This window comes from Delphinus delphis, chromosome 9, assembly GCF_949987515.2.
Source record: "Delphinus delphis chromosome 9, mDelDel1.2, whole genome shotgun sequence".
Classification (NCBI taxonomy): Eukaryota; Metazoa; Chordata; class Mammalia; order Artiodactyla; family Delphinidae; genus Delphinus; species Delphinus delphis.
In genome coordinates, this window is record NC_082691.1 from 33,187,389 (window position 1) to 33,208,661 (window position 21,273).

The 21,273-nt window shown below is 41.8% G+C and overlaps 1 protein-coding gene across 1 annotated transcript in view; it reads left to right on the forward strand.

Annotated features, from left to right (window-relative positions):
- The window catches only part of RAPGEF5 (Rap guanine nucleotide exchange factor 5), a 219,151-nt gene that overhangs the window by 40,749 nt on the left and 157,129 nt on the right, over positions 1-21,273 (forward strand). The window contains exons 3-6 of the mRNA XM_060020399.1: positions 605-711; positions 5,379-5,500; positions 6,932-7,100; positions 21,150-21,216. Of these exons, the coding sequence (XP_059876382.1) occupies positions 605-711; positions 5,379-5,500; positions 6,932-7,100; positions 21,150-21,216 (465 nt within the window). The remainder of the gene's footprint in view (positions 1-604; positions 712-5,378; positions 5,501-6,931; positions 7,101-21,149; positions 21,217-21,273) is intronic.

Below are 21,273 nucleotides of genomic sequence, written 5' to 3' on the forward strand. Positions count from 1 at the left end.
ACATTGCCCTGTGGACGAAGCTGCCAATTATAGAAAAAGGAGGTAGTTTATAAAGTGGGACATAGACCTCTCCAGATCTGAGGAATACCCTGCTTCATCCTCCAAGAATCAGAGATGCATATGGACAAATCAGAAGATTAAAAAAAGAAACTATATGAAATTTTTATCTGCTAGATGGAGTTGTGAAGTAGATGAAACCACGATGCTTGGCATTAACTGTAAACTCTGCAGTTGAGTGAAGCTTAAAAGCAAAGCACACAGAAGCCTGCTATTAAATTGTGTCATGGCGAGAGATGCTTGCTAGATAGGAAAAAATTATTTTCCCCGCTTCCAAGACATTTACAAGTATGCATTTATCAATATGGCAGAGTTCATATATAAATATTCTTCAATTTGCTGTATTGGTACAAACATTGTATCTAAAAAAACAGGTATTTTGCCCTGGAAGCTCTGTGTAAAAGGAAGTTATTTATAGTTAAAGCAGTTAAGTGTTTTAAGCTTAGGGACTTGGCCATAACTTTTTCTATATAGTATGTCATTGGCAGCTCACAAATTGTCACTCATTGTTCTGAATTCTCAGTGAGTCTTTGTCTTTTCTGTGTAGATTTATGGAGAGAATTCTTCTTGTGCAGGAAGAGCACTGAGGAATATTATCATCGTTCAGGCAGCTGACCTGATAAAGGACAGGGTGAACCTCAAGGGATTTTACAGGTAACACAGTTTCCTAACACCTTGTCAGAAATTCTCCTTGAGAAAAAAACCCCAAAACATGTTAAAGACATAACCTTGATCACAGAGAGATGGGCAATTATCAGTAGAAGGAGGGTCGGTTTGTTTGAAGTGTCTATTTGGGATACTGGTGGTGTGGTGACTTTTCTCTTAATTAAACTTAGCCAAATGTTTCACAGTTGGACTCCTGGTCTGAAGATAGGGAGATGACAACTGGAAGATTACAGTACCATAAAGAATAGGGAGAGTACTCAGAATAAATGATAACAAAAAAAGTAGGAAAGGGTCTCAGAATAAAGACATTTCTTTAAGTTAACTAAAATTAGCTTTATCACAAACGCATTACAGTCATTTTCTTTTTTTCCATTCGCCACAGATGGGAAAAATTCCATCATGGGCTGGCTTAAATAGGTTCCCAACCTATTTGAGTAAGACGACCCCCCATCCTTTTTTCTGAGGCATAGTTTACATACAGTAAAATGCACAAATCTTAAGGGTACAGCTTGACGAATTTTTAATCATTACACACACTTCTGTAACTACTATCCACATCAAGCTTTAGGGAGTTTTCACACCCTAGATAATTTCTTCGTGTCCCTTCCCTGTCAGCAACTATCTCATGCCAACAACTTCTTTCTGATAAAAAAAAATTTGGCAGAATCAGTAATATTGGCACCATTGACCAACTGTGTAGTGGAGATGAGAGAACTATAATGAATTAACACTTCAAAATCCCATGTTAATTAATCACAGTATTTCCGTAGGTTTTGACACATTCGGCATAGGTTAGATATGATTTATTCTGTTGACAAACAATGCTTTTGTGTATATGGAATTGTGAACCTCTTGAGAAAGCTCAAAGGTCACTGCCCCACCCTCCCATAAGGAATTCACAGCCCAGGGTCTGAAAAACCACTGGTTTAGAGCCTAGGCCAAGCAGACGCAACAGGCTGGAAGACAGGCTGTGGTGATTGTTGGATTACTTCACGTAGAGCTCCCCCCGCCTTTTTAAAAAATAGATGGTGATATCAACTTTAGACAAGTCTAATTTTTTTCCCCTTTTTTAAAAAACTGACACTGCATGTATGGGCATCCCTCAGAGTTACTGCAGGTTTGGTTCCAGACCACTGAAGTAAAGCAAATAGCACAATAAAGTGAGTCTCATGAGTTATTTTGTTTCCCAGTGCCTACAACAGTTACGTTTACACTCTAGTCTATTAAGTGTGCAAGAGCATTATCTCAAAACAATATACATACCTTAATTTTGAAAATATTCCTAAAACTTGCTAACCGTTATCTGAGCCTTCAGCAGGTCATCATCTTTTCTGTTGGTGGAGGGTTTGAAATATTGTGATAAGTACCAAAAATGAGACACAGAGACACAAAGTGAACGAACGCCATTGGAAAAATTGGCACTGATAGACTTGCTAAATGCAGGGTTGCCACAAACCTTGAATTTGTAAACATGATATCTGTAAAGTACAGAAAATGAAAGTGCAATAAAACGAGGTCTGCCTGTGTAAGTCTTTGGGTTTAACTGTCAGCAGGCTCATAGGATTCATTTCAGTTCCCACATGAGGCTGTATGTAGGATCTGTCCTTGTTCTCAGTTTTGTTTCTGATTGGATATAGATTGAAAAAGAATTGGGAGATGTACATTAATCAGGTTCACGGAAAAGAACCATCCATCCAAGTAAGAACATGCCTAGGGTTTAGTGGGAGTAGAATGTGGAGAGAGCATGCGTTGTCCTATTTCAGATTCCAGGTGATCAGGCCAGACCTCCTTTCTTTTATAATCTAAGGACTGATGAATGCTCTGGGTTTAGAGACAAAGTGCTAATATGATTGCCTAGGCTGGGTCATTTTCATTCGTCTGGTGGTAAATTGAGCAAAGCGTTCTCCGTGTACCCCATGAGAATTACTTTCGCAACTTTGAAATGTTTTCCATTTATTTGGTACTATAGGAAAAATCATACTAGTTTTTTGAGGCTTCATGTAAGTGTGTAAATACCACTGCCCCACTGACATTTGAGATGAGGGTTCTCTCTGCACTACTATGAATTAATTAGTAAAAATGTAACCGGAGACAGAAGGAGGCCAAGAGAAAGCGAATATTCAACTTGAGATTAGTAAAATTAATGTTTTGTTATGGCAGTCACATTGGCCTTGAAGCCAGTCACCTCCATATCACAATGTTCCTGTCAAGTACGGCAACGCTAGTTAGATCTGCATGTACTCGGAACAGTTGCTGGATTCAGTACAAGACTGAAAATACACGGGGAGTAAGAACTGCCGTGGGTGTTCACATTCCTCCCTTCCAGGCATCTCTGATTTCTCCACTGCTCTCCCCTCAGTCCTGGAGGTTTAGGCATTTAGAATGGATTGTTGCTGATCTGGTCCACAAGTCAAGGGGGTGTGAGTTCACGGCAGCGGCAGCTTACCTCATTTTGTTTGCTTTGGTGGCGTTAGTGATAGTGTTCATCCTTACCCCAGTGATGTTTTGCCTGGTGCAGATGGATTGCTGAAAGCGATTCGGAACATAACTTGTTAAATTGGGGATGGGGGTAGAAAGAGATCGTGTGCCCCCGAAACAGTAGCTTGCTCCGAGCGCGGGAGCCTGATTATTCAGTAATAACTACACATGACAGCAGTCACGGCGGGACCGTGTTTTAGCATATCCACTCAGCCCTGCACCTCCCCAAGACAGAGCCCTTCCCAATGAGAAGGTGGGGCTGGGTCACCGGCATCACCCGGCAGCCGGTTAGAAGTGAGGGCTCGGAGGCTGCACCCAGCCACACTGCATCAGAGTCTGCACGTCAACAAGATGCCCCAGGGGACTGACTCCTACTAAACACCAATTTGGGAAGCCCTGGTCTGAGGCACGTCTTCCTCATCAGCTGTGAAGAAACAAGCCAACGCATCTGTCCAGTCACCATTTGCAATTTGACAGTTTAGTTTGTTTAGTAAATGTTTTGCTGTATCCTGCCGTGTTCCAGGTGGTGTCAGACACAGAGCAGGCTGAGGAGCTGCCTGTATTGTTCTGAGAATAAGGAATAAGATGATAAAAGTGCTTTGCAAGCCCAAAGATGCGGGCTAATTGACAGAGGTGTTGAGGAATTAACACTTTGAGCCTTTAATATGAAAGGTGTCCTGTAGAAGTTAAATTTGACGGTTTGGTCTAATTGCCTGTTTTGTTGCAATCTGTTTTCTTGTTTTGTTTCAAAAAACATCCATTTATTTGACTGTTAATCTTATGTCTTAATGCCAACCTGCAACTGGAATTGTAGAGCTGGTACAATCTGGAATTGCCTTAACGGCCTCAGAGTATCTTGCAAATATTTACTCCCAAAAAGTGATACTTTATCTAAAGTAGAATATTTGTTCCGATATCTCAGCAGAAGCGTTTACTACCTTATTTTTCCGTCACTAAAGAAAACGTAGCATCTCATGGCATTTCTTCATACTGTTGGTTACTGTGTGATTTCTAGGTATTTATAACTATGCCAATCACAAAAGATAGACAATATTTTTCTGTTTTAGGAATACAAATAAATGTTGGCATCTTTTGGTCCTTAAATACCAAATATAGGAGAAAGATAGCCTTTTACATGATACACCTCTTTAAAAAAATTTTGGGTGACCTTTTTTTCCATACGGAAGAGTGGGTTTCAATGAAATTTCTGCAAATTAAAAAAACTTACTTCAGAAAGTTTTCTTCGTTTGGTTTTTCATCTGAAGCTGATAAAGATGGGAAAGTAGGCGTGAAAGTACCGCTTGTGATGCCCAAATTGGGGCATTCTTTGAACACAGCTGTGTATTTTAAGGATTACAGATAGTATTTCTTGCATGTGGTTAGTGGAATCCATCATCCAGGTTTATGGGTTTATGATCTACGCTGCTTGGCAGATTGCTTAGATTACGTTAAAAAGGTTAACAGTCAAATGTATTGTTCTTTGAGACAAATATTAAGATTTACTCTCCGTTTAAAGATCAGAAAACAAAACTTCATACTACTCACTGTGGTATAGCCTTGTCTAACCCTGGAATTATTTTGTTCTCAAAGAGATGAGATAAAAATGTGTAATTGCTTGAACCAAAGCTGATCACCACCAACTCGAGGTACTTGTCTTACCAAGGCAGAAGCATTGTCTTCAGGTAAAGGGCTGCTAAATTTATCCCTTCATTTATTCTAATGTATATATTCAGAGACTTTACCGCGGGCCTGGACTGTTCTGATGTTGGCAATTAATCGTAAGTTACATACACATAGTCCGTGTTCTCCTGAAAACTGTTCTCAAGGGAGATATTATTCATTTGGAAAGATGTATAATTGCTAAATGTTACGTACACATAGTCCCTGTTCTCCTGAAAATTATTCTCAAGGGAGGAAAAGAGATACTATTCATTTGGAAAGATGTATAATTGCTAAATGTTAGGTGATGCGAAGAAGAAATATAAGAGGATATAATTGTAAACTTCTGTAAGGCAAGCGATATTTGAACTGAAACTGAAAGATGGATAAGAGGTCCGTGTCATTTATTCTTGAGTTCCTTGTTTAAAAGCACATGAAAGTGACGGTATTAAATTTCATTTTTTTTGGCAAATGGGTGGCAACCATGTCTTACTGGGAATGGCTTTGCTTTTGTCCAGGAGAAGCTGCGTTGGGTCGGAACTGGTAGACTGGCTTCTAGAACACTGTCCTTTGGTCCAATGCAGATCTATGGCCATAGGGGTCTGGCAGCTCCTACTGGATATGGGAATTATGTCATCAGGTTAGTGTTACATGTTTTGAAGGCACAGAATCATTATGTTGTTAAGCTACTTGACCAAAATGTGTTTGATTTCCTAGATGATATTATAACCTAGATGGAAATTGTGTTTGCTGGTATATTTGCATTCTCTTATAAATGAATGTGACAGTTCATCTTGTGTTACTTCTCACACCTTTTGTAAAAATAATTAGGTACTTGTTTCATTAACTACTACCTGTAAGAGTCTTTCCCTTACGCCCTCTCTTCTCTACTTAAAATGATGCACACAATTTTTTTAAAAAATTAGTCACATCTTTAGTTGCTCTAAATGTGTGAGTTGTCTTGCTGTACTTAGAATAGTCATCAGAAACTGACTTTATGAGTAGCATGTGTATGCCATTTTAATTGTGTGAGTAGTCATAAATGATCTATGAAAATAAGCTGTTAGAACAGAAAATTGATGTTAACTAGAAGCTAAAATAGATGGTGGATATCTCTTTTCTTTGTTCAGCCAGGGAATGGAAGACTTAGAAGTCAAGCAGTTTGGATTCTTTTTTTATCTCTATCACTCAGGTGCTGGTTTGTCACTGGGAAGCCCTTTTCTTCTATAGATGAGAAATATTGAGGGTCAGAGAACACATAGTAAGTTTCAGAAAGGCACACGCCAGGTCCCACTGTGGAAAAGTGGTACAGATGGGGATGTGGGTGTAATCTTAGTCGGTCACACATAGCACCTGATGCTCTTCTTTAGGAAAACAGTTAACTGCCTTCGAGGAATATAATTATCAGCTTGCTTGTGTGGTTCAGGTTTCTGCTTAGCAAAACATTTTGTGTTCATATTTTTTGGAAAAGTCTCCACGTCTTGATTTCTTTTAAAATATCGTTTCCCAGCCTTGGTAGTGTTCACATTTTGTGCTAGATAATTCTTAGTTAATGGGGGGGGGGGGGGCACTGTCTCGTACATTATAGGATGTTTAGTAGCATCCCTTTCTTCCACCCACCAGATGCCAGTAGCACCCCCTAGTTGTGGCAACGCAGAATGTCACCCGACATTGCTAAATGCCCTCAGTGCTGGTTGAGAACCACTGATCTAAATCTTGCCATAGTGTTGTATTTGTGTACCACCACAGTATTTAAATGTACTGCTTTGGGACGCCAAAAGAAAAAGTTTCTTCTACTGCCTTTGAATTGCTGTTGATTTCACCTGTCCCTGAAGTAGAACAGTTGTAATATACATGTGAATGTGCTGGCCAGAGCTTTAAGTAATAAAAATAGGGTGGTCAGTAAGTCCTTTTTAATTCAATGAGACTGTGAACATGAATGGACTTCATTATCGTCCTACCCCTGGCTTCTCCCTCATACTTAGTAGGCCTTTCAATTTATTATTCAGTTTATGGCTCTCTAAATGATATACTTTACAAAACTGATCCATGCCTTTTTTGCTTCCAACAGTGGACCAGCATTTATGCTTTCAAGACACCTATGTTTTCTACCAGTTTTCGTCTGATGAGTGTAGCTACTTGTACTGTGAATTTGAAAGAGAAGAGGCGTGGCAAAACGGTGTCAAACTTTTACTGCAGCTGGTGCCTCTCATTCCCACTAGAGCTGGCATCTGTGAACTGTAAGTAGATGCTGTTTTGTTCCATTGTAAAATTATTCTCACTTAGCGAGCCATCCCTGTGTCTGGGGACTGTGCTCTGCTTTTTAAGATCATCTCCTTTAAGAAGTAATTGTTTTATTCCCATTTCTCAGATGCAGGTTCAGAAAGGTAAAATGCTGAAAATTCAGTCCAGTTAATAAATGACTGAACTGGTATTCAAACTCCAGAAGTCCATGCCTTACCGGCTGCACCACGCTGCTTCTAGTTTAATCATTGCTATATGAGTAGATGATATAAGTTGGGAATAAACATGATTTAGCTTAAGTTGGAATAAAATAATAACTGACATCCTCTCTCCAAGTCGTGACTTTCCTAAGAAAGAGCTCAACAGACATTTCTGAAAATAATCTAGAAGCAACAGCTGGCAAATTAAAACACATGAATCATTATCACATGAAGATGCTGAGTCACTATATGATTAAAATGAATTAAAATTAATTCATTGGACGGGGTGTGGGAACAGGACTTGAGTCATGATATGATGATTCTGACATGCCTTTGTTTATCCACAGCATTAATGACAAGCTTATTTCAGTATAATGAATTGCAGGTTAAAAATTTCAGTTAGCAACTTTTATGTATTCAGTTTTTAGAATACGCTGAGATTAGCAGGGCAAGTGGTATTATCCTCATCTCATGGGTAAGAAAAATAGGTTCAGGGAGAAGCACCCACAACCATAACAAAGATGAGTTACTCTTGTTAAAAAAAAAGACAGTACGGAACAGTTATTACAGGCTTTTAGAAAAGAAATAAAATGTCAGAATATTAATGAGATACTAATAGGTTGATTGTAGAGGATGCATTTTATGTCAGGAACTATGCTAAATGCTTTATATTCATTATTTCATCAGTTTCTACTATTTTAAAGTGAGGAAACTGAGGCATAGAGATCAGGTAACCTATCTACAGTCACACAGTGGTGTGTGGAGCATTCCATGTCTGTCTGGCTGTAACACGCACGCTTTTAACAACTGCTAGAGTGTGTGCCCAAGAGTTATGGGGGTCATTCTGAGACGTTATAACCAGAAGCTATAAAAATGTTAGACTGACTCTGAAATGGTTATGAATCCAGTGCCACTGGCACCACTGCTGTTTATAGAGGACCTTGCCATGGTGAAGCAAATATAATGCATCATTCGATTGTCTAAGTAAGGAAGATGTTTCTTAATGTAATGTGGTCTTAATGTAGGTCAGAAGTTGCCCAGGAATAGTCAAGGAGCATTTCAGTAAATTTTAAAAAGCTTTCTAAGAAGGAGTGGAATGCTTTTTTTTTTTTTTGTGGTACGCGGGCCTCTTACTGTTGTGGCCTCTCCCTCTGCGGAGCACAGGCTCCAGACGCGCAGGCTAAGCGGCCGTGGCTCACGGGCCCAGCCGCCCCGCGGCATGTGGGATCTTCCCAGACCAGGGCTTAAACCCGTGTCCCCTGCATAGGCAGGCGGACTCTCAACCACTGCACCACCAGGGAAGCCCAAGTGGAATGCTTTTTAAGCTAGAGGTGGCTGTGACTCTGTGGGACTGGCCCTCTCTGGCAGCTTTTCTTAACCATTTCCCATCCTGAAGTCGGAAGTATGCGCAGTCCCAGGGGGTGTACCCAGATTAACGGGGTATAAGGGTGTCTGAAGTAAACTCGCAAGCAGTCCTCATGGTTTATCTCCTTTCTCTCCCACTGAGGAAGCAGTTTGGAATGCCAGCGAGATGACCTTTTTACAGGGAATCCCTGAGTCTACTGTAGGTTCTAAAGATGAAGCTATTTAGAAAATTTGGTTCCTAATATTCCAGATTACTTGCAGTCTTTTGCCACACTGATCACTGTATACAGTGTCATGCCTCTGGGGTTGATAATCACTATAGCATGCCTTATCAGCACATTTTTTTCTCTAGGTGTGAACTTGTACATTTGGGGGTGGTAATTCCTCTGGGAAAATTGGCATTGGGGAGCTATAGACCTGTTTATCCCATATTATAAGTACAAACTATAAAAAGATAAAATTACTGAACCCACTGCAAGTCTCTTCTGGAGCAAATATATATGTGTGTGTGTATATTTGTTTATTTATTTATTTATTTACTCTATACTAGAGTTATAAGCAAACTTCTAAGCTCTGATATAATGTTTTGGGCCAAATTTTTGAAAGCTAAAGTTTAGGTTATCCAGACTTGGAGTAAACTGTGGTCAGAGAAAAGATGTCCAGGGACATTGTCCTCTGCCAGTTGGGTTGTCACAGCCCTTCCTAAGGTTCAACACATACGATCCCATCATAACTTCTGCTCTAATCTGGTGATCTCCATTCATTCTAGCCCGTTTATTATAAACACCCGTTTATTCCCTCATGGCCTTGTGAAGTTCTGCTCTTTCCTTGTCAAGTTCTACCGACCCCTCAAGGGGGAGTCCAAGTCCTACCTTGACCACAGAACTTCCATGATACGTGCAATCTATGATCAGCCCTAACTTTTAGTAACCTACTGCTCTTGCTGTTTGTTTCAATTTTTTTTCCACTCTTCTATGTCATTCTTAGTCCTACGGTATTCATTCCACTGTATTATCCATTCATTTTTACCTATTCTACCGAAATGCCCTCTAAAATCCTCTTGACTAATTAACTTACATTGTCCGTTCACAAGCTGAAAACCCGGTCCTGTGGTTCTTTTAATAACCTTTTTGAAGTCTGCCTGTGCAGTTCTACATTGGGGTCGTTCTAATTTGCCGTCTTCTCTCTAAATCCCTTCAAAATTATGTGAGGAAACTACTTCATGTCTCTATGTAAACACCGTTCTGTAAAGATTCATTTTTAAAAAGAAAAAAGAAACATAGATTTTTTTTCCCATTTAAAATAAGATGTTTAAAGCAGGAAGGAAAATGGAGCTAATGCAGGTTTCTAGGCTAATGTGAAGAAACAAAATTCCTATGCTATACAAAATGACTTTTCTATCCAAACTGAATAGGTACTTTGAAAAAAGTGAGTGCATTTGTTGTCAAGGGTACTGTCTCTGGGGGAAGAAAGAACAATCGTGGTATATTATTCGAACTGAAAGGCAAATCAAATCATCCAGAATGTCCTTTTTCCTAACTCTTTTTTATTGGGGTGGGGCAGTTAGGAACGCTGAAGTAGCATTGTAGGGAAAGGCAGCCTAATAATTCCTCCAGGACGAGTAAGACATGCTTCTGTCTAACGCTGACTTGGAGAATTTAGGCTGTGCGGGAGCTTGGCTGTTTTAATTCAAGTCCCTGTATTACAGCCCTCCCAGCTTGCCCGGGGGTGGGAGTGGTGGTGCTCTGAATAACTGAGTCTGTGAACCTTGATACATAAAACTATATTCTGCCAATTACAGGGCAGTTAACACTTACGCTGCTGTTAAGAGTCATAGAAGATTGCTAAAATTTAACTTATGCTGCAATCCGGCAGGGAAAGGAAAAGGTAACTTCTTCATTTTTCTCTAAGCGTTGTGTTGTCCACATGAGCTTTGTCCTGCTGGACAGCCAGAAAGAAGGAAAAGAGAAGCCCCATAATTTTATCCTAATCCAGTAAAATGATTCTAATAAGGAAATTTAAAAGGTTTCCTTGTTAGCTATTGAGCGAGCATATTTTGGTAAAAAGGTTCAGTCTCTCTGCGCCCTCTCCTTGTTCCTCAGCAAGACAGCCCCTGGGGATATGGTGAGTGGTGTGGGCCCTTGACCCTAGCAGACCAGGCTTGCCTGTCAGGTTGGCCCTTTCCCATCCGCACTGATCTTGCCTAGTGACCCCTGAAGTGTGACTGGGGTGCGCTGTTACTGTGGAGCCTACTGTCGGTTGGGTCTGTGTGTCTCGGCTTGATCAGTGCCCGGTGGTCCTAGCTGATGCCTCCTCCTGGAATGTCAGCATCAGCTGACATTCTGATGCTCCTGAGGTCTGGCTGCGGCTTCCACAGACACCCCATTCAGTCGCCTGACCTCTGCTGAAACAGCTCTCCCTCTCATTGCATCCCACCCTGACCTTCCCTGACTCTAACCTGTGTGTTACACACACACACACACAACACACACAACACACACAACACACACACACAAAACACACAAACCAAAAACCCCACACCTGTTCGTTGTTACTGTTAATGAGCAGAGTACTTAATTGGATGGTGTGGCTCACCTTCCATTCCTCACTCACCAACTCTAGGAAAAGCTCAGCCCAGAGGATTGAGATGAATTTGTTAACATTCATGACTCCATGCTCTAGGTAGAGAAGCAGAAGGGCACTTGAGGTAGATGGTACAGTGTGTAGGGCAGGAAGTTAGGAAGACGGGTGGCGTGTTGAGAGGGTACAAGGCAGCTTGATGTGGCTGGAGCAGTGGGTCACAAGCAGCGGGGGGGGGGGGGGGGGGGCGAGGCTCAGATCGATTGCAGGGGTCTGCACATCTATAGGGAAGCTAAGCATTGTCTTTGTATTGAGTAGAAAGAATGACTTAACTGTATATAGATGCTGCCGAAATAAGTAAAATACAATTTATTTGAATTCACGGTAATGTTTCTGTCATATAATTTGCTCAACAGGTACAGAGTTTATGGGTCTGTGATCTACTCCTATGTTAAAAGGGTCCCCCACTTAAATATGGGGAACAAATGGCTTGGTCACTTGGCCTAAGCTGCCCTGGCAGTGACAATAATACAAAAAATAACAGTAATAGTTAACACTCACATGTACTTACCACATGCAAAGCACTAGTCTGAGCATTTTACATATGACTCATTTAATGCTCACAGCAGTAGTTTGGAGTTGCGATGCGGAAACTGAGGCAAGATAGCTTGTGTAACTTGCCAAAAGGGCAGGCCTCTGTACTTGGTGGCAGGCAGCAACATGAATTGAAGGCAGAAGGTGAACTTGGAAGTGATCTTCATGGCACTGGTTCTCAACCATGATACTTTAAAAAATAAACAGGTATAACCTGAGATCTACTGAATCAGGATTGGAGTAGAGAGATGAGACATGGGTATCGGTACTTTTTGTAAAGTTCTAAATGTGAGGCCAATGCATGCTAAGGTTGAAATCTGCTGTTCTATAACGTTAGCCTTACAGAAAACTCCGTTAAGTGATAGGAAACGTGAAAGTTAATTAAGTCAAAGTCTCAAAATACTACGTAAAGAAGCCAGATGAATTGTTTCAGAACATAAAGATTTTATTGAGCATGGTACCTATTGCCACTTGGGTGACACTTCTGAAATTCTGTAACTTTAGCTTCATAAGCATTTATATCTGGAAGGGATTTCCTAGATGATTGAATTTGCTCCTCTTAATTTTCAGGTAAGGAAAAAGGTCTAGTCTCTACTGAGTAACTTACATAACAGCATTTACTGACGATCAGGTTTGTGTAAAGTGCTGTGCTTAGCCCTGTAACAGATGTGACCATGTGTAAGTTATGTAAGGCCTTTTATGAGGCCAGCTGTATTACGACAAAGTTCAGAAAAAGAATGTAAACACAAAAGTCTTATCAAATATTACTGAATTGGATCTGGCCATATATAAAAATGATAATACATCATAAAATGACATCTATCCCAGAAATACAAGGAGGATTCAACATCTAAAAATCAGACAATGTAATTCACCAGATTCAGTCCAAAAAAGAAAAAACTATACGAGAAACTCCATAGATGCAGAAAAATCATTTGAAAAAAACTCAACATCCATTCATGATATAAATTCTCAGAAAAGTAGGACTATAAGGGAATTTCTTCAATCTGATAAAACCTTACATAAAACTTACAGCTTACATCATGCTTAATAGCAAAAGACTGAATGTTTTCCCACTAAGATTGGGAACAAGGCTAATGCATTGCCTCTTATCACTTCTTTTCAATACTAGCCAGTGCAAGTAAGGCAAGAAAAAGAAAGAAAGTGTATGCAGATTAGAAGTTTGAAAAAAAATAAAGCCATCTCTCTTTGCAGATGACATAATTATATACATAGAAAATCCCATGGAATCTACAAAAAACCTACTAGGCCTGATAAGTGGGTTTAGCAAGATCACAGGCTACAAGGTCAGTATAAAAAAATGTATTTCTCTGTACTGGCACAAAAAGCATTATGAAATACTTAGGTATAAATCCAAGAACATGTGTAAAAGTTGTATGTCAGACACTTCATAAGCCTGATGTAAAAAATCAAATTGAAGTAAGTAGAGGGTCTATCCATGTTCATGGATTGGAAGATTCAGTATTGCTGAGACGTTAATTCTCCCCATATGGACCTGTCTTTTCAGTGGCAGTCATCTCCTGATCTGTTGGCCTCACCACACATGCATAATAATAAAACCTACGTTTGGAAACATTAACCTCTAAACGGGGAGTGTCCTGGAGCTCAGTCTTCAGACATCTTTTTCTCTTCTCACTCTGGATGTACCCTCACCCAGTCACGTATTTAATATCAGCTCCACAGTGATGACCCCCAAAATTCAGGTTCCTGCCTTCTCTTAGGACCTTATATACAATAATAGTACCACCACCAACTACCCCGTCACCTCTGCTCCCTTTATTCTCCTTATCCTGCCTAACGTGTCCTTTTCTACCTGACATGTACAAGCAACATGAGAAATCCATTGGCATCCTTAATTTCTGCAATGGTGCTAGATTAACAGCCTCTAACTGGGGAGATCAACTTCACGTTTGTCATTCCTGTGTCCCAAACCTTTGTATTCCTCACTTTTCCTAATTAGGTTCTCATTTTATGAACCTTGGAAAGGAGGAGAGACTGGATGAGTACACAAACATGTTTTGTGTATTTCTCAAAAAACTTTTCATGATGGAACTTGGCATAAGTTTTGTATTAGAATCAGGTGAAGAAAATGTTCATTTATCACTTTAAATTGTTTTGTATAAAAAATGCTGTGAACCTAGCTTGTCTCAGTCTTTGTTATTACTCATCACCCCCTCTCCGAAGGAAACGCTAAGTCCTCCAAAATTTCCATTGTTTACAGACCAGACTTATTCCAGGTGTGGGAAGAGACAGCTCCTCTTTTTGAGAGCACATCAATTTAGGAACAGTACAGGAATTTTAACGACAATCGAACTTTGGGGCATGCTTGTGCCAGCGTTCGAAATGTAGCTGTTTAATTAAATATGAAGCATTAGTTCTCAAATCTTCAATATAAAATGTGAAAGAGATACTAGTAATAACTAACTTTATTCAATTTTAGATGAATGTGTCACTGTATACCCTGGACCTTAATAAAACCTGTCACATTCACAATTTACTACTGTTTGGTAAATTTCCTCTATAAGCATAACTGATAACCTGATGCTATGAAAAAGTATCTTCTCTTGAGAAGGTTGAACAGGTGTTTGTATTCATGATGTCAGTGATCTCAAAAAAATCCGACTCTCCTTCTTCGACCATCCCACTTTTTCTTTTCATAATAGGAATTTTCTTTGTTAAGCAAAATAGATCTGTCTGGTTATAGATATTATGGGAAGATGTAGGTGGGACAGTACTTGAGTGTCAGATATGACACCTTCTTATCCCCTTGGGGTCAGTAGGTGTTGGTTTCAGTAGAGATTGACTCTGGGTCCCTTGAGGAACATTCTCTTTTGTGGCAATGATTTCTTAGGGAAAAATTTTTTAAAATCCGGCCCAGGAAGTAATTCTGATAGAGAAAGTCCCTAATACTTTTTCTTGCCTGACATTCAGCAAGTGTGGAATGGACTCTGGGTTGTCCAAGAAATCGTGGATTCTGGCATTGTCAGCTGACTTACCATCATTTCTTCCCAGCATGGTGGGAAGAACTCAGACTCATCCTTCTGCCTGGGTTCTGGGTCCTGCCTGTCCTTGGACACTTCCCATGCCTGCTTTCTCAGTTCCTCACTCTCTGTTGGCTGTTCTCCTTTCTCAAACAAATGGTTCTCTCGATCTTAAGAGGACGAAAGCAAACCTACCTTTGATTTTATATCTCCTTCTAGGTACTTCTCCTTCCATCGTGTTCACTTTACAGCCAAAGTTCATGGCCTTCAGCATAAAACCAAAACTCTATAGCAGCAATAGACAGGCCCTGACTGTTCTGTCCTCGGCTTTATCTCTTGCCGTTGCCCACTTCCCTGTGCTGCTCATCCTGCTGAGTTCCAGGGCCGCTCCTTTTCCATCAGAACCTCACCTTGGATATTACTTCTCCCAAGATGCCCCTGAATCACAGATCAGGCTAAGCGGCTCTCACTTGTGTTGGCAGAGTAGCTTAAAGATGGATTTTCCTAAGCCCACTAAGTATGATGTGCTTTTTTTTTTTTTGTATATGTGTGTGCTGTGCATCTCCTGTTTGTCGTGGGATCGTGTTTGAAAGATTCCTGTAGAGTTTGTCTTGGTTCTGGTTTATTCCATGCCCTAGAAGTTCACCAGCCTTTAGCAGGGGTAGTCTGAGGTTCACACTAAAAATTGTGTTTTCCTCAGGTCCCTCCAGACCAAGCAGGGCGGGGCAAGGCAGCGTCAGCCTGGCTCAGGGTGGGAGGTGGTGGACAGGCCTGCCCCAAATTCCCCAGGGACATCCTCTTCCTGATTTGGAGACACGCGTGCGCCCCACCTTCATGAAGCCTCGGTCTAGAATATTCTCTGTTTAAGGCGGAGGTTGATGTAAGGGTGTATGTAGGAAACACTCAGAAACAAATGACAGCCCCAGGGATGGCAGTAGTAGCAACTTACATGAAAACTGATTGTTCGTGTCCTCTGTCATGTGCAACATGCCTGGGCCTGGGATCGTGCTGGCTCACGTGTGCCTGGAAGGTCATGTGTGACACCTCACCTGGCTTAGCACATGCCAGTTATGCATGGTCTGCACCTCTTGAACCGCTAGACTCCAAATGTTTGTCTATTTTATGGCTGTTGGACACATTTAACACATTTTCCTTCAGGAACCATGTTACGTGTGGAGTGGTAGCTCTTGGCAACTCAGTGAATATGCCATTCAATATTGAGACGTAGATGTAGATAGATAGAACTTGTGCATTTTTAAAGTCACATCAATATACGAATGCAAAATGATATTATTTAGATAATATTTCTATAAGAAATGCTTCCAGTTTTCCATCCTGAAATCCCAGGAAACCTCTTCCACTGTTGAAAAGGAAGTAGGATTTTCCAATTACAGGATGATACTAGTTGCTTTTGAATCTTGAGTCACAAATATTTTGGTCAAAACCTGATTAAGGAGTGTGGGTTCTATCTCTCATATAGAAGATTTATGGTAAGCTTTATTTTGAAAAACGTCGTTGGAATAATCTCAAACTCATTACATAATTCTCATGAAGGAATTTTTGCTAAGAGAATTTTGGGAACCCCTGCAGGAATACCAGCTAAACCCAAGTTTCTAGAAATTATACTGGACCTGACTGGTATAAAATGAATTCTGCCGCCCAGATAATGGCTCTTGTGTGCTACTTCCTAAGGCTTTTTTTGTTGGAAATCAACCCTACGTGACTGTTTAGCCCTCTCAGAGCTGAGAGTTTGTGTTGGGAGACCTTCTGCGGTGGGGAATTTCCTGCTGCTTTTCTGATGCAGTATGAATTGTGTAAATGATTGTCAAACAGTTGGCCAGGTTGGAAACTGTCACTAAGACTGTACTAATTATTTCTTAGGGGAAGATGAGGAAGTGAGGGTGACCACTGGTTGCTGTTATTTTATTGAAGATATTTTCAAAGTTAACAGCTCTTTAGAGTTTGATATAAGAAAGTCATTCATGTTGGATTTTAGAGACAGGGAGGTCACTGAGAGGAGGGACTGCTGCAGGGAGCTGGGAGGATGATGGAAGAGCTGAGGGAAATAGCTCGAGTATAAGCAGGGTCCTTCAGTTGAACTGACTGCAGAGAACAAGCTAATGTCTTGTGCTGTGGTCGTCCGGGGATGGTGGCTGATAGCAGAGCATTCCCTGAAGTTTAAGGCCCTCAGTTAATTTATTCAATGAAGATTTATTGAATGCTTCCTATGGACTGTGTTGTGTTCTAAGTGTTGGGGATGGAAGCAGGAACAAAACGGGCAGAAATCTCTACTCCCGTGGAGCCTATAGTCTAGGAGGGGAGAGGACAGGCAATTTCATAAACAAACAGATTTATGTTAGTTAATGGTGGAAAACTTTATGCAGATAAATAAAGTAGGAAATGAGCGATAGAGATACGGGTCAGGAAGGGCCTCTTCAGGAGGTTGACAGAGACTTGAAGGATGTGAGGGAAGAAGCAGTGTGCAATGTGAGGGAAGTGTTCTAGGATAAGGGGACCGGCAGGGCAAGGCCCAAGACGGAAGCATTAAGGCAAAGCAAGAGTGACTGGAATAGAGGAGAGAAGTGAGAGAGGTCAGCCCCTGTAGAGACTTTGGCTTTATACTGAGAAAGACAGAGAGTCAGTTGAGGATTTTGAGCAGAGGGGGGACATGATCTAACTTACATGTGAACAAGACCACTCTGGCTCCTGGGTCGAGGTGAGAGATCCTGTGGCTGGAGCAACAGCAGTTGGAGTAGAGGTGGTGAGAAATGGTCAAAAGGGAGATATCCCTTGAAGGCAGAGCTGATAGGATTTGGGAGTGGACACAGCGTAGACTGTAAGGCAGGGGGCGGGCTGTTGGGCTCAAGGATTACTTCCAACTGGAAGGATGGAGTTGCCTGTAGTTAAGCGGGGGAAGCCTGTAGGGAGGGCAGGGGTTGCTTTTGGTTTTGGTGGGGGTTGAGTAGAATGATCATGTGTCCTGTTTGATGGTTAGAGGGACAAGGGCAGAGGACCAGAGGCTTTTGCCGTTCCTGTGTCCTCACAACGGCACCCTTAGATATTGCAGACCTCGTGCATTCACAAAGACTAGGCATTAGGATTCGACACACTAGGATTCGCAGTACGAGGATCCGGCACTTGCCTTGGAGGGTTACGGGGTCAGGCTTGGGCTGTTGGCAAGCAGAGACCTTGAGAAGCAGCCGTGAGAATTCACAAAGGGGACCCCCGTTGTGCCAGAGCTTCCTGCTGGAACAAACCCTCAAGGATGGGTCTTCCTTCCTGGGGCCACTTCCTTTTTTCTTCTCTTTCTTATGTCAACTTGTCACTGCCATTGGCGGCTGAGTCCAGCCAGGCTTTCTCTGTCCCCTTCTCCAACCAGAGTCTCTCTTTGTCTCTTCTTCACTGAGCAGCACAGCCCCCTTTGGTAACAGTGGGACAAATATGCAAGTACAGTCCTCCCTTGGTATCCGTGGGGGATTGGTTCCAGGACCCCCATGGATACCAAAATCCACGGACGCTCGAGTCACTCATGTAAAATGGTGTACTGCGTATTACAGCTGATTCTTTCCCTTATTCTCCCTTGCCCCACCTGTTTCGTTACCTGTTTTGATCTGACAGGTGAGGACTTTGTCTTCACTGAGTTGCACTGATGTGTATTTATATCATAAAATAATCAGAATTTATCTCATTTTGTAAAAATACATTTACTGGGGAAAGAGAGTCTGGTACTTCTGGGCCTTTGGGCATTAAGCCGGGGAGGGGCCATAGTGGTGAGGCAGGAAGGGGAGTCGGGGAACGTCACCCTTCTCTCTTCCTTCCCCCCTTTCAAGCTCTCCCACTGCTTGCCTGTCCCCCTCAGTTCTGCTCCCACGTCCCTTCTCTATGCCAGGTGCCATGCAGGTACCTGCTGGTGCAGGGCCGACCTGGGACTCCCTAGCAGAAAAGAAGAGTCTTTCTGAATTCTCGAGCAGGAAGTGGGAGAATCCCTGAAGGTGTGAGTCTGGAGAAAAGCAGGACCAGATCAGGGTTTTAGAAGGAGAATCCCGGCATCTCTAGGAGATGGGGTACAGGAGGAGAGGCAGAGACAAGTTGGTTAGAAGGTGGTTAAAATAAGTTGTGGAGGTGAGGGCCTGTCAGCACGGCTCGTGGGGAGGAAAGTAGGAGAGCAGAGCAGAGGAGGATCTGGTGACTGGAAAGCGCTGGGAGTGAGTGCCGGAGGCGGGGAAGGGCTGCAGGGTGACATAAAGCTGAGTGGTGACAGGCGCTGGCAGAACCGGTGAGGGCAGGAGGCAAGAGGATGTCAGTGGAAGTTACGTCGAGTTTGAGGAGCCTGTGAGATTCCCATGTGGGTGAAGATGTTCTGGAATGGCCACTTAGAGCCACACTGAAGTTAGATGGAAACACAGGGTGAGCTCGGGGAAGATTCAGGGGCTAGAGAAGGACTTGGGAGCTCTGGGTATAAATTACGGTGATTGAGGGGATAAAAATGGGACACGGGCTGTGGGACAGCTCTCGGGAGAGCATCACTCTGTCTGTCTTACATGTATTTCCTTTAGAAACGTTTCTGCCAAGGCATGTTTTGTGTTGGAAGCGTGATGAAGGATAGTTTTGCTTGAACAGAGACAAATTATTTGTCACTGAGCTAGCAACAGCTTGGCCATTACTCATCAAATAGCCACGATCAGTGACATACACAAGAGCTTCCCTTGGAGTTTTGAGTTCCTTTCAGCAGTTTGTTGAAAACACATTCATGACAGAATCTGTGCTAATGCAAAATACGTCATGCACGTTACCTCATCCTTCAGGTGCTGCTGGGGGCTGAGAGGCGTGAGTGGGCACGACCCGCTTGCGCTTCAACACAGACACAGATGGGACGTTGAAGCCCTTGTTTGGTGCTCTTGTGTCTAATGCTCTTGGCTCCTAATTTCCTCTCAGATCTGTTTGTCACCTCAGCATAATCTTATAAACCTAGTTTGGTGGCTTATGTTATAAAGGGTTGCAAATCGCTTCTCAGTGTAACTTCGTGTGTGTGGAAACCTTGTGAATAGATCATTTTAATAATAAGGCTCGTTGTTTGAAATCTTCATTATCAAGGTCATGTTTCAGATGCTTTGCTGCGCTAGGAATGAGATTATTTGACAACATGCCCACTGTTTCATATCCAGAACCTGCAATTCTTGTAAAGGCGGTAGTTTGTAATTCATTGCTCTGACTTGAAGGGTGGGATTTTTTTTTTCTTTTGAAAGGGTTTAATAACATTTACAGAAACAGGAAGCCAGTGCCAGAATTGATTCGACTGGCTTTTCTTTTCTTAAAGAGAGCATCTTCCTAGCTGTCTTAGGAGCCAGGAGAAGCCCTCCTGCCCCGCGAGGCTCGCGCTCCAGCTGGCCCACTGCAGTTCCCGAGACTGAAATCAATCACTGGACTGCCAGTGCCGTACCGCCACTCTGCAAGGCAATTACCACCGATCCCCCCCAGTCCACAGGTGTTGAAAGGAATCGCCTGTGGAAATAGATCTGGGAGACAATTACATATATTCACTTGGCATTAGTCAATGTTTTTTTCCTTTGACCAAGTCAGGAAAAAAAATGTAATTTTATAAGATTTGTCTGAAGTAGATAATTTTTTGTGTTAGCATGTACATTCGTGCGGTGAAAATTTTTCATGAATTACATTAGAAAGATGATTTTTCTAAACACACTGATCTTATACTGTGTATTATGTTGTATGTCTCCTTAGTTATTTAACACATGCATAATTTTCCTCTCAACTGGGCTGTGGTCTCATAAAAAAGGCCAAAGTGCTTCTGCTATTGTATTGAACGTAATTCCTATCACAGTATTAGGCTTATAATATACCGTTTCATAATAAATCTGTTTGGGCTGAAACTCAGATGTAGTGGAAAATTCATGTTTCATATTTTTGGAATCTGGATTTCATTTAGACCGAGCGGGAATGTCAGTACTTTACGTGATATTCGCCATCCACTTGTGCTCTGTGCATGCCCGTGTTTATAACTCTGGTGTGTCAGGATTATTCCGTGGTATCATTTGGAGAGCAGTACGCAGCCCTCAGGATTTAATTGATGTGTGGGAAAGACATTCTTGCTAACTGATTTCGAAGGAACAGTGGGGCTGCAACAGAGCTGTGATCCGATGACATTATTGTCACCGTGTTACTCACATGGGCACTTTCACTAACGTATTAAGCAATAATGCTATTATTTACCATGTATTCCCCATCACTTGGTGAACAAATTTGAACAGCCAAATCTGAAGAGTAATTTATTCTTTGTTTTTCAAAGATCTCACCAGAAAATTGAAGACTCAGAAGAGAGCAGCGATGAAATTCTTTGTCGTCTAACGTCTGCGGTAAGGCCATGTGATTTCCCTGCCCAGGGGTGCAGAAATAATGAGGGGTCTTTGAAG